Below are 13,388 nucleotides of genomic sequence, written 5' to 3'. Positions count from 1 at the left end.
ATACTAAAATACAATGTATTACGTTGTATTTCCACAGTTTATACGCACACACATCTCAAGCATACATTTACTCTTTAATAAGTGCAAAACTTTTTGAAGGGGCAGATAAACAATTTAAAGAATTAAAGCCAAACTTAAAGGTTAGGCTTTAGGCATATACTTTTACTAATTTTTATTTGAAAATACCAATCTTTACTTACTAAAGAATTTGAAATCCACATTTCCCTGGCAAGCAGTTTGAGTCCTCAGAGGCATCTTGATAAAGTTTTAGTTTTGTTTGGAAGCACATTTATGTCAAAAGATAACAGATAGCATCTTCAGGAAGCTGTGTTGTCCTCAGCCTGATCTGAGCCTCAGATAATCCTCAGCCTGTGAGTATTATGTGGAGAGGGGAACACAACAGATACTAATCCTGACAACAGGAAAATAATCGGATTCCTGGGGCCAGCAGAAGTTGACCTTTTGCTGAGCTTGGATGCAGGAGAAGGCAGAGCATCACTGATAGGGAGAGCACTTGTGCTGAGCTGAGAGCAAGGGGATACTGCTGAGAAAAATTCCAGATTTCACAAAATGAGAAAACATTAGGATTACTTCTTATGAATGTAAGCTGTTGTATTCTGTATTGCTGCCCATTTTGTTTTATTTGAAGGCAGGGACTAGATGCTGATGTAGACAGGAAATGCGAATGAAGCTATGGCAACTTTTGGTTACAACACCTTCAAAATACTCAAGTAAATAAAATGGCAATTTTAGAAAGAAGCTGCTTTCAAGATTAGTTTTTCCTGTCTAAGGCCCTTAAAACTATATTGATGCTGACCTGTTAAGAGATCTGCTGAACTGAGAGGGCTGAGTTATCTGAGTAGCATCAATTGTTAAAAAAATCAGAGATTATACCTTGGTTCCTGAGAGAACACAGAACACAGAGGCTAAATTGCGTGGAGTGAGGTTTTGAAGGTGAACACTGTGAAGATAGTATGTATGCAGGTTTCTGTTGAACAGTTTTTGGCAAAATAAATCATGTTTCATTCTGAAAAAGTTGCTACTGTATGACAGCAGAGTATGAATAAAACTCTTCCAGGTACAAAAGCTATCAGACCTGCTGAGTTGTGCAACTGAAACAGGAGAACGTAACCAGAAAATACAATCAGAGTAGTTATATTAATTTTCCACAGCAATCTATGGATAGCGAGAAAGGATTTGTGAAGAGATTGCATAGCATAGGGCTTCTGTCATCAAGTACCTGTTTTCAAGTTGGAGTGTCTAGTCCATCGTTTCCAACCAGCAGTACTTACTGTCTTCTTTTTACTGTTTTAATTGATTAAGTTTGAAGGCAATAGTTTGCACCAGCTGGTGCTGAAGATCTGCAGAGGACATTTTCATCCAGTGTCTCCCAACTATTCATATGAATTGAGGATATTAATTTCCCAGTTGTTTAAAATATCTCCAAGAGATCGACCATCTATCAGCTCTATTCTAAGGAAGCCCTTCTTGCAGAAGCTCGTTCTCAGGTATTTACCCCCTGAGGTGAGTGCCTTTTACTGCTGCTTGCTGAGAGTAAAAATGTATATCAGAGTAGTATAAACAGTTCTATCAGATACCTTTTTGCTTACAGATATCACAGGAAGAACTTGGACACACTGTGATACATAGAAAAAGGCCTTCAGAATCACAGCCTGGAGCCAAGCTGATACAAGGTATTATTTAACATTAGTTGTACACTAGTTATGATAGTTATCTATAGATATATATAGATATTATAGATAACTAGATATGTTAGTTATGATATACTTGATGGCTATAACTTTGTCCAGCAGTCTTTCAGGCACATTTGGACACAAGAGTTTCACACAGAGTTGAAAATAAAAAGAGGAGGGAACTGCAACAGTAGAAACAGTATTGCTGTTCTGTTCGAGAAAAGACAACTTTAAGACCTGCTCATTAGCAATGTTCAGCTAAAAAAGCTGCCATAGGAACGTGCTGAAATGTTAATCTTAATTCTTTTAAGAACAGAATTTACAAAACTGAGAGGCTTTAGTTTAGATGCAGTGTAGTTCTGTCACATGACAAACATCCTTGCTTCATTTTGCCAAGCTATGTGCAAAAATATAAAAATCTTGTAAAACTTGCTTCATGGTATTTTACAAAATAATGAAAATGTATTTTACAAAATATTATAAATTAGATTAAGTTGTGAGAGACAATGAACTCTATTTGGTTTAGTGCTCATTGATAGATCAGATTGTGTATGCGCATTCTTAGAAAACATGGATGCGACTAAATGGTATGTATGTCTGTATGAACTGCTGAACGTATGACGTTTCTGGCACCATAATATTTTCCTAATTTTGTATTCTTCAGTATATCATAATTATTCCTCAAATTTATCTTTGAAGGTATTAAAGTAGTTTAAACACATCTGTGAAAATAAACCAGCATAGTTACTTAACTATGCTGTGGACTTTTTTTTTTTCCCCCAGAAAAGTTCTTCAGTAGTGTAGGAACCCATATTATTTTGTAAATGTGATTTATCTGCCCTAAGGTCTAATGCAATTTGGACAGAGGCACCTGAACACCTAAGTCACTTCGGCATTTTAAAAAGTGTCTATGGTCATATACTCATAATTTTCATATATTTTTTCTTCTAGACATGATACTCTGACAGTCGTTACTCAGGAAAAATTCAGAACTCATTTAGAAACTACTTAATCCTAGCAAGGACACTACTTTTCATTTTTGCAGATAAGATCTTGCAAAATACTGACTGACCAAACTGGAATGGTGTGTACTTTTATTCTCCTACCTGGGAAACTGATAAACTAATTTTTTCCCTTTGCAGCCCTTCTTTTCAGATTTCCCAAGGACTACAACATAGTGATTTGTAGAATACTGAGGGCTAGGTTTAGAAAGGGAATGCCTAAGCAGGTAGACACCTAACCTCCAATGAAATCTGAGCCAAAGAATCAGGCCTGTTTTCTGTTCTTGGTACTAGCATCAAATCAGCATTCTAGTTTATAGAGGCCTTCCTTTTATTTAGTGTGCTTCTTTGCAAAACTAGTCAATAAGATCCACTTTATTTGAGTGCATTAAATCATAACGTTTTCCAAAAAGTCATTCTAAGAATGAAGGGCAAAAGGCCTAGGAAGTGTGAAGTATGGTGATGATGATGATGAAAGGACATAAAGAGTGTTTGTTAGCCCAGACTGTCAGCATTAGCTGTATGCACCCTACTATGGTTTGCAACTACATTATCGTTAATCATGTAGAGAGCACAGAAGGTAACCTTTTAATCTGTTATCGTTAAAAAGCACACAAACTTCAAAAAAGGAGAGTCCAGGACCAAGTTCCTCCAGAATCTGAAATGGTGGTACCTGTCAAACAGGAATTATTTCAAAGAAATGAATGGAAACCTCCTTCAAGAGGGCAACAGCCTATTTTTCAGGTATTGTGCATCCACATTCTCTTAATGTTTAATAAACTTCAAAAGGCAAATTCCTGCTCTTAGAAAATACCCTTTAAAAGGCTTCATCGAGATGTATTAAATTCAGCTTAATGCCTACACTAAGTCAGTGGAAACAGTTAAACACTCCTGAAGGCTCAGAAGAGGTGTTTTAGAAAACATAAGTGGGAAACACTGAATTTTGGCTGCTTAAGTATGGTCCTTTGTAACAAAAGGAATCAGTCACACTTTGCATTTACATTGCACAAAGGCAAATAAACTCTGTTTGCATTTTTGCTATAGGTCCAAATACACTGATTCTCTTACCTCAACCCTTCATGGGCAAAACCACTGGCACCCATTGCCCTTGTCTCAGATACTATTACAACAAACTCCGGTGTAGGAGTCTGGGCCGCGCTGGGGGAAAGTTAGTGCGGGCAGAAGAATGCAAGGATGAAGCAAGGCCAGCAAAATAAGGCTGGCAAAAACACACAAGATAGCAGATAAGTGAGAAACACCTGTGGTCAGCAAAAGCACACAAGTCTGAGCAAACCAGGGTATGAGATAAGGGAGTTTTGGCAAGTTTTGGGCTTTACGTGCTAATTGCAATTAACCAATGCAAATGCTTGTAGAGGCGCATGAACAGCGCATGTAGATAACCTGTAGCCTATTAGAAGATAGATGAGTGCGTGTATGGAACTTAGTAGGATATAAATGTAACTAGGACTGGAAAAAAAAAGATGGACGATCTGATCATCACATTGGTGTTGTGTCGTTCCTGTTCCCGCACGGAGAAATAAGGACCCCGGCTAATGGTAACCCCGACACTCTGGTTCTTCGCAACCATTTGTGTCCCTCAATCATTTTCCACCTCCTTCTTTTCTCACTCTGGGTATCAGCTGTATGCTGTCTCCAGCCTCTTACTTGGTTCAGGAGCATATAGTACATGCTGGTGAACACAGAGCAAAGCACATTTAGGATCTGGGACCTCCCAGCAGTAATTGCACAGTGCAGTTACGGTGGATTAACTGATGGTAGAGTCTTGTGGGGTTCCCAGAACTGCAGCCTCTGGTCCTGTCACTGGGCACCACTGAAAAGAGCCTGGCTCCCTCCTCTTTACACCCTCCCTTCAGGTATCTATATATATTGATAAGATCTCACCTGAGCCTTCTCTAGGCTTAAGAGTCTGAACTCTTTCAGCCTTTCCTCATAGGAGAGGTGCTCTGGTCTCTTAATCATCTTTGTGGCTCTTTGTTGGACTCTCTCCGGTATGTCCCTGTCTCTGTTGTACTGGGGAGCCCAGCACTGGACACTCCAGGAGTGGCCTCACCAGTGCTGAGTAGAGGGGAAGGATCACCTCCCTCATCCTGTTGGCGATACTTTGTCTAATGCAGACCAGGATATCATTCACCTTCTTTGCAGCAAGGGTACATTGTTGGCTCATGGTTGACTTGATGTCCACCAGGACACCTAGATCCTTTTCTGCCAAGCTGCTTTCCAGCTGGGTGGCCCCCAGTGTGTACTGGTGCACAGTGCAGGACTTTGCACTTTCCCTCATTGAACTCCATGAGGTTCCATTCAGCCCATTTCTCCAGCTGTTGAGGTCCCTCTGGATGGCAGCACAACGCTCTGGTGTATCAGCCACTCCTTCCAGTTTTGTCATTGTAGAAGCATGACTTAACCCTTGATATATCCATGCTGACTGCTCCTGATGATTTTCTTGTCCTTAATGTGCCTGGTTTACAGGATTAGTTTTTCCATCACCTTGCTAGGCATTAAGGTGAGGCTGACCAGCCTGTAGTTTCCTAGGTCCTCCTTCCTGCCCTTTTTGAAGATGTGAGTGACATTCGCTTTCCCCCGGTCCTTGGGCACTTCTCCCAGTCACTACTATGATCATGCAAAGATACTAGAGAATGGCTTTGCAATGACATCTGCCAGCTCCCTGAGTGTTTGTGGGTGCATCCCATAAGGGTGCATGGATTTACATTTGTCCAGTATGTTTCCTAACATTTCCACTAAGAGTACGTCTTCCTTGCTGCAGACTTTCCCCCTAGTCACAGGGGCTGGGATTCCTGAAAGCTGGTCTTTCTAGTAAAGACTGAGATGAAGAAGGCATTCAGTACCTCAGCCTTTTCCATGGCCTGTGCCACCAGGGCACCTGCTTCACTGGTCACAGTTTTCAACCCTCTTACATTTATTTAGATGACCTAATTTGTTCTCCCTATTGCTTGGAATTGCCATGCTTCTGAATACCATGCTGTAAAACTTATTTCAGTGAGGGACAAGATAAACACATTTTGGGGTTACCTCTTCCTCAGGAGCATTATTGTCAGTGGAAAATTTTCTTGTATATATAGGAATTTATATTCTACTGTAATCTGGATTATATTGTAGGTAGATGAACCTATTTTCATGTTTCTAAGAAGGAAAACAGGGAAAATTAGTTAATGTATTTACTGTCTAAAGAAGGGATACTTAGATGCTTTTTAATTTATGTAAGAAAATAAACCAAATTCAGCATTTTTCTTCACAACATGTAGTGGTTTTTAGTCTCCCACCATGGAAAAGTTTGTGAATGTCTTATCGCACTTCTTTTATATCATGCAGTGGCAGCTAGATGATCACACTCTCTCCATTGTTCTTATAAGAAATGGAAAAGACAGTCTTGTCACAAAGTAGAAATACTGTTTCATCACAGTGAGGACTTTGAGAAATGAAAGGCAAGCTCCCACAGGCACATAATCAAAGAGATGGTGACATGTAGCACAGTGCTCCCCTGAAAGCAGCAGTCAATGTGTATACTGCCCAAAACTACATCCCAGATTCTCATTGCTCTCACATGTCAAAATAAGATTCTCCTGGAATTTATTCGGTGCTTTAGGCTTCAGAACAATGAAGGGACTCTAGGGCAATGACACTACAGGGTACAAGCTCCATACTGATTGACTTGCACAACAACATGGGCTGCTGCTTAATGACAGGAGCCGATGGAACGTGGAAAAAGGAAAAGATAACGGTAAGATGACATATACCCTGAGAAATTAGAAAGATTCTGGGTTATATTTAAAAGGATTTGGGAAACTTATACTGACTATTTTGTAGACTATATTATGGTGCAACTCAGACTGTGGAGAAGGACAGGAAGTTAATTCAAACTTGTACTGATACAAATGAGAACAGGTAAATGAACATCCTTTATTATATTTTCAGCCAGAGAGCTCCAAATTTAAGACGGCAGAAAGGCCAGAAAGTATTAGAGTACATGGCCATTATGGTCATTACTATGATAAGCTTGACAACTTGCAGAGGAAAGCACGTTATGACCTTTCTCACATCAGCCAAAGAGTTGAGGAATACTATAAACTAAAAGGACAAGTGGCACCTCCACCCCCACCACCTGACTGGTAAACCTTTCTTGCTCTTTTTATTAGTAGTGAACTGTTATGCATGTTTTGAGTTATCAGCCTTCCTGATTAGGTAACACTGGACATGGCTCATTCAGTATAATTCCTTCTCTGCTTGGTCTTTGATATTTTTTTACATAAGTTTATTGAACCATAACTCCCTGTCTATCCAGAAGTTTCTTCTGAATGTATTGTCCTGATGTTTGAAATTCCACTGTCAAAATGTCTCCCAAATCTCAGCATTTTATTCAGTGAGAAGTAAAACACAGGCTTTTTATAGACTTTCTGATTATATCAAGGATAAACACTGTCCTTCCTTTGCACCAGGATCAGAACGATACAAAGACCAAAGGCAGTTCTTCACTTGAGGGAACAACGTGGGAGGCAGGCTATGAAAATGCTTTTTTCCTGCAGAGGTTATATTTTGGTTTCAGTTATAAGACCCTTTCCCCAGCAGTTTGTTTACTTCAAAGCCTTTGTCTTACAAAGTAGAGGTACAACATTTTTATTACTTTAGAGACTGCCAGTCTATCCCATGATTGGCCATTTCAGGTGTGGATGAGCTTTGAAAACCTTGAGAAAGGAAGATAAGGAATTTTTAATGCTGCCTACTTTAGAATCCTTCCTTTAAGGTTGACTGAATCAATAATTTTCATTAAATATAATAATAGTGTTTAGAATATTTCAGTTAAGAATCATCAGGTTTAGAACATCTTGTCTGAGCTGAGTTTCTAGTGCCTTATTTAAGGAAAAACTCAATTCAGTTTGGCTCCCCGGGGCACAAGTGGATTCTGAAGGTACGAAATAAAATAAATAGAAATCAGGGAGCTTACAAGTGACTGCTGGTTATTTTATATCAGAAAAAGAGGTAAATGTTTAGAAACCACAAAACTACATAAACACAAAGTTAGGGTGATACAATTAGGCACAGAGGAGAAAGGAAATGGAAAAGTTGTTGAATATACACCTCCATACTGACAATTTTCACTCATTTTGAGGATCGGGAAAAACAACTTTGTTTTCATTAACACTTTCACATACCATTTATGAAATAAAAGGTGGAGAAGGACTTTTCTGCACTCTTCAAAGGGCTAATGTAACTGAAGTAATAGGAAGGGGAATGCCTGAAGTGGGTATGTTTCAGTTTTGTTATTTTACTGTTGTTCCATATTTATACATATTTTATTCATATTTATGTATTCATGTAGAACAAAGAGAGCTCTGTTTGTCATACGTGATAGAACCTGTAGAGGATTATTTGTGCAGAAGATAGCAGAGTCTGTGAAATAAGATGTAGTATATGAACATCACTTTCTTCTCTCAGGCCTGCAGAGTATCTTCAAAGGCGTTTTGAAGCCCGACAGTACAAGATTAAAGTGGAAAAACAGCTGGTAAATAAATACTGAATCATAGAAAAAAATCTGTAAAAGAAACTGAATGAAAATTCAAAAGATGAACTGATGTCTTTCTAACAGCAAACTGTAACACTGACAGTTACAAAGTTCTGCTCTAGCCAATTCATTGACCTGCTCTGCAATGCTCATCTTGAGGTTTTATTTTCTAATACAAAACCGTAGCAACGTAAAATTCTACTATAACTTTCCTCCAAAAATACACACTTGCCTTACTGCACTCTTCAGTGGGTCAGAGAGAGTTAATTGAGTGAGCATGAAAGGTAAGGATTCTAAATGAAAATTCCTTTACTCTGGGATTTATTTGTACATCCATAGGGACTGCGACCATCCTCTGCTGACCCATATCATGACCAAAACCAGCAGCAGAAAATAAAGGAAGAGCATCTCAAAAACCATCAGCAGGACATGTCTAGAAAGAATGAAATGAAAGAACAGGTAAATGAAATGTCTTCCTTAGGTGCCTCAAGTTGTCTTCTTTCACTCCTTTACATAAGAATTGATTCTTTTCCATCTGACCACTAGGAAAATATAAGCTGTTTTCATCTGGTTCCATCTTACATAAACTGGTGAAGAGTTGCACAAAAGCTGGTGTCCATAATAATTTCATAAACTGTGGCCTTGATTTTGGTTTCCCTTCTACTGAGGTTAGAGGAGTTACATCACTGAACAAACTAATGTTGGAGGACAATAGATCCTCACATTTATAAATCAGAGAAGATAGTCATACATGCATTATTCATGTATCATGTATATTCATTGTTCATAAGTCGTACTATGACATTTAGAATGTGATGTAATAGTATGTGATGCATATTATTTCCCTGATATGTTATAACTTTTGGAGATTATTTTATACAGAAACAATATACTTTTCTGGTTTTGCTTTTGAGTGACAGAGAAAACAAACTGATACTTCTTTCTTACATGAACACATGTAAATACATATAATCTTTCTATCTTTGATTTATAAAAAATGCCAGAACAAATATGAATAAATTAACTTTTACATAATGGTCAGAACATACTCATCATGTACAAATTTTTCAGAGACTGTTGCTGTTTGGTTCCAGAAAGTCTGTACTAAATATGCCAAAAAATTAAATTTTACAGATTTGTCCATTTGTAACACGGGAAAATCAGGATAGACTCTCATATAAACAGTAACAGAGATGTCATTAGCACAAAAATTATATTTTGGCTAAATTGGAAGTTTTTGCTCTAAAGCATAGGAACGTTGAGGCTTCTCCAAGGAAAGATTACCAGGTTTTGTTTCATTTTTGGAGAACAGGTTGCATTTCAATAAATATTACACAATTTTTTGTCCTCCTAATTTCCAGTCCTGTATTTTTGGATTTCAACCTTAGCATCATTACTCAGACAGTCCTTAGGTTATTCTTGGAATTAGCTGTTTTTGATATAATTTTACAGAAAAGCTAGCATGAAATAGTTTGGAAAACTTCAAAAAGGCTAAAGTCTGAAAGAGTTATAACTCTAAAGTGTCCTCTAATAGGAAGTATTAAGCAATCTTTAAAATTGGCAGTAAAGGACACTGATTCCTTTTTCTCGTATATACACGGTTTGATATCCATAGGATATTTTGTTTAACTACTGTTATGTCTGTATGTATTTCTATACATATGTATTCTACATTGCTGTTCTTTAATAGGAGTACCTGAAACAACTGCAGAAAATTCGGGAAGAATACCACAGCAATATGAAGGAATTCAGGTTTAGAGCAGGAGTACTCCAGGTAACAAAGCTCAAACATACACACTGTCATAGTTCCTTTTTCTTTTTTAAGCTAGTACACTTAATTAGAAATTGAAAATAACACTTTATAAAAATGTTCCCTAGGAGAATCAAAAAATACAAGATAAAACCTATCTTGTGAGGCAAGGGAAAGCTGAGGACCAGTCTGAAACCAAGGATACAGCTAGAATAGGAGAAGAATCACTTCAGGTATCAGTACCATCTCCTAGTCTAAACAGAACTTTTTATGCAAGTCCCTCATGGTCTTTGATTCACTCTCTGTGACAAATCTGAAAAATGGTAAAGCTTGTATCTCACCTGATGCTTGTACCATATGTGAAAGCCTCCCTACGTTCCCTTCATGAATAGTCTGGGAAGTTTCTTTGGTGGAGTTCTGACTTGTTTTTAATTATTTTTCATCTGTAAATATTAGGATGTACTCTTTACTTAATTTCTTCTCGTAGTATGTTGAGTGAAGTAAAGAAGAAGCCACTCACACTGCAGATCTTTATGAGAATTCTGTGCAGAAGATACAGCAATTCATGATGGCCCAGATTAAGACTGTGTGGAAAGTTAGAATCCAGTTTTATGTAAAGTCCTTACTTAAACAAAAATTTGGGAGAAGTGGGAGGAAGAGGCAGAGCCGGAGCTTTCCAGCTACAGTACTCCTTCACTTCTTTCTCATCAAATACTGCCAAAGCAGCTACTGAAATGGAATTGTTCCACTTTTACTTTGAAATATTGGCATTGTGAACACCAGATGAAGTTTCCAGACCACATGGAGTTCTGCAGCAAGAAGTCTATTCTTCTTCAAGTGAAATGAATGAAAACCTCAGTTTATGAAAATTGATCTCAGTGTGCAAATTCCCAGTCTATTCTGAAGGGGAAACAGCTCTGATCTAGCTACTAAGATTCTTCAGTCCAATTTGCCTCATGTGGTGTAGGACTTCCTGCACTGTTCAGTACCAAGGGGCAGACTTCCACATAAACCCGTGACAGACATTGCTATCCTATTGCAGCTGGAAATTGGGCCAAACCTGCCAATATTAGTAAGATTTCTTCAGTGATTTTCACGGATCCTGGATCTTGTTTTTGCTAAAATGAATTCACACATCACTTGATGGGATAAAGTAGGTTATAGGCAGCCAGAGCCACAATAGGGCAGAAATTATATTCCCAGTGATTTAATGGGAAATACATGGTAATGAAAAAGAAACACTAGATTTTGCACCTGCTTGAGGACACTTTAGTTCACATGCACTCCCATCTACTGGAGAAACTGCACAGATATTTTAAAAAAGTAAAATCTGTGAATTGTTGTGGTTTCACCTGAGGTTGAGGATATGCCCTAATTGCACCAGATCACTGAAGGAGCTGCATACAATTATTTACTTTGCTTTTATCTGACAGACTCTAACGTAGGAATATGAAAAGGAGTAATTAAATATTTTTTGAGTGTTACCAGAGAACAAGATACTATGAAACATGGATATACTTTCTACAGGCATAGGTTTCTATTATGATCTTGATTTTTCATCACTTCCAGAGTTTTCCAGAATGAAATCAGCCTGAGTCATCTTGCATATGATCATAAAAAATAAAAGATGTATTATTTATTTCTTGACACAGTACTGTATCCTTCAAACACAGGTTTTTGAAAAGTCAGAGGTTTGCACTTTATGCAAGGTTTCCTATTTTTCTTTTTGCCAGATAAATCAGAATTATAATGACTTTAATATTAGAGTCTAAATAAGGCAGCAAATGGAATGTTCTTTCAGATATATAAACAAGGAAATCAGTGACTACATTTACTACTTAAGTCTTTTTTCACAGGGTATACACATATTCTGGTTCCAAAGAGTGTACTTTAAAGTTTTTTTTTTTTTCTCCTTCCAGGACATGGAAGAAAACTTTAAACAAGTTAGACTCTGGCATAGGCAAGACCAAAAAATCTTAGAAAATAAACATAACAGAAAGGTATCCATCCTTATTGTTGTATTTTTTTCCATTTTCTTCTTACATCTATACATTTCAAATGATTGTGTTACCACGGTAGCTCTGGAAATCAAGTTATTTCAGAGTCAATTAAGAGTGCCGGTCTACTGTTTGTTAGAAGTTTATGTGAGAAGATAGAATCACTAAGAAAATAGATGAGCTTTTCTGATCATTTCAGGCACACTCCCTTCAGATATTCCCAGATAGTAATCAATCCCTACCTACTCATCTTTCTATCAACCTGCATTAGTAGTGTATGGGAACTCACATTTACTCAAAGTTTAAATGAAGTCAAGTCAGACTGCTAATTTTTTAACATTTTGATATAAAACATTATTCTTTATAGTGCTTTGTAAAATTGTAGAAATGGGGATGGCAATTGAATATAAATGCACATAAGGTATCAGGAAAGTTTCTAACCATAAGATCATTGTGAAGTGTACTAAAGGTCTTTTGTGAAATATTCTATGGAACCAGTACAGTATTCAAATTTTAATACTGGTTGAGAACCAGCTGTATACCAACTCTGTGTATTACAAGGATTCAAATTAAATGATTATCAAAGACACCTTTCCTTAAAATCAAAAGTGGATGCAATAATTTAAAAATATCCATAGAGTCATCTATTTCTGTCCAATTTGTTCCACCTTGATCTTAAGTGAAGAAAAATATTGTTAAATAGAAGTTAATTTCAATAGAAGAATAATTTTCACATTTGTAGTTCCATATACACTGTGTACATTTAATTAATTTTTTTTATTTAATAAAATAAATTAATGAAGTGTGTGAATTTTCTTTAGGGAGGGGTAAAGTTTGAAATTAATTTAGATGTATGTGTTCCTGAGGAAGACAGCATTCAAGAAGCAGAGGTATGTTGTAGTTTATTTAAAGCATTTACATCAGTAATCTGAAACCATGGCAGCAGCTCCATGATCTAAGGCTTGTTTCTATTACCATCATCTTCTACCTTTGTTATAATGAAGCTTCCTATTGAGGATTGTTGACATATTGCGTATATCTGACCTTATTCAAGAGGATAATTGCTTAGAAGAATATTGGATGATATCTGGGTCAATCTTTCACATGGTAAAAGATGAAGGAGTGCAGATACTTAAATTTTGTTAACTGGGCTTGAGGGGAAGAACTCATCTCAAAATTGAGTTAGTCTGCAAATGCCAAATTTGATTTGTAAATTGTTCTAGTACATTTCTGATTCTTTTCACTACTGTTGTATCACAGAGCAAAAATAATATTGTGATGAACCAGCTGTTACTTAGAAAAAGTGGAAGTGAGACCACAGACAACATTATGTGTCCTTTATTAAAATGACATTTGTGGCTGATCAACGTGTAATAGCTACCTATTAAGATTTTTATTAGTATATTGGAA

General features: G+C 37.1%; 1 protein-coding gene across 2 annotated transcripts in view; it reads left to right on the top strand.

The window, feature by feature from the left end:
- Positions 1 to 13,388, top strand: part of NEK5 (NIMA related kinase 5) — a 29,280-nt gene that overhangs the window by 10,798 nt on the left and 5,094 nt on the right. For both annotated transcript variants that reach the window (XM_074859750.1, XM_074859751.1), the window contains exons 9-18: positions 1,324 to 1,524; positions 1,613 to 1,694; positions 3,306 to 3,439; positions 6,647 to 6,840; positions 8,165 to 8,231; positions 8,571 to 8,690; positions 9,922 to 10,005; positions 10,110 to 10,214; positions 11,901 to 11,981; positions 12,800 to 12,868. In XM_074859750.1, coding sequence (XP_074715851.1) covers positions 1,324 to 1,524; positions 1,613 to 1,694; positions 3,306 to 3,439; positions 6,647 to 6,840; positions 8,165 to 8,231; positions 8,571 to 8,690; positions 9,922 to 10,005; positions 10,110 to 10,214; positions 11,901 to 11,981; positions 12,800 to 12,868 — 1,137 coding nt within the window. The remainder of the gene's footprint in view (positions 1 to 1,323; positions 1,525 to 1,612; positions 1,695 to 3,305; positions 3,440 to 6,646; positions 6,841 to 8,164; positions 8,232 to 8,570; positions 8,691 to 9,921; positions 10,006 to 10,109; positions 10,215 to 11,900; positions 11,982 to 12,799; positions 12,869 to 13,388) is intronic.

This window comes from Strix uralensis, chromosome 2 (genome assembly GCF_047716275.1).
Source record: "Strix uralensis isolate ZFMK-TIS-50842 chromosome 2, bStrUra1, whole genome shotgun sequence".
Lineage (NCBI taxonomy): Eukaryota > Metazoa > Chordata > Aves > Strigiformes > Strigidae > Strix > Strix uralensis.
This window is presented reverse-complemented; position numbering and strand designations above follow the sequence as displayed.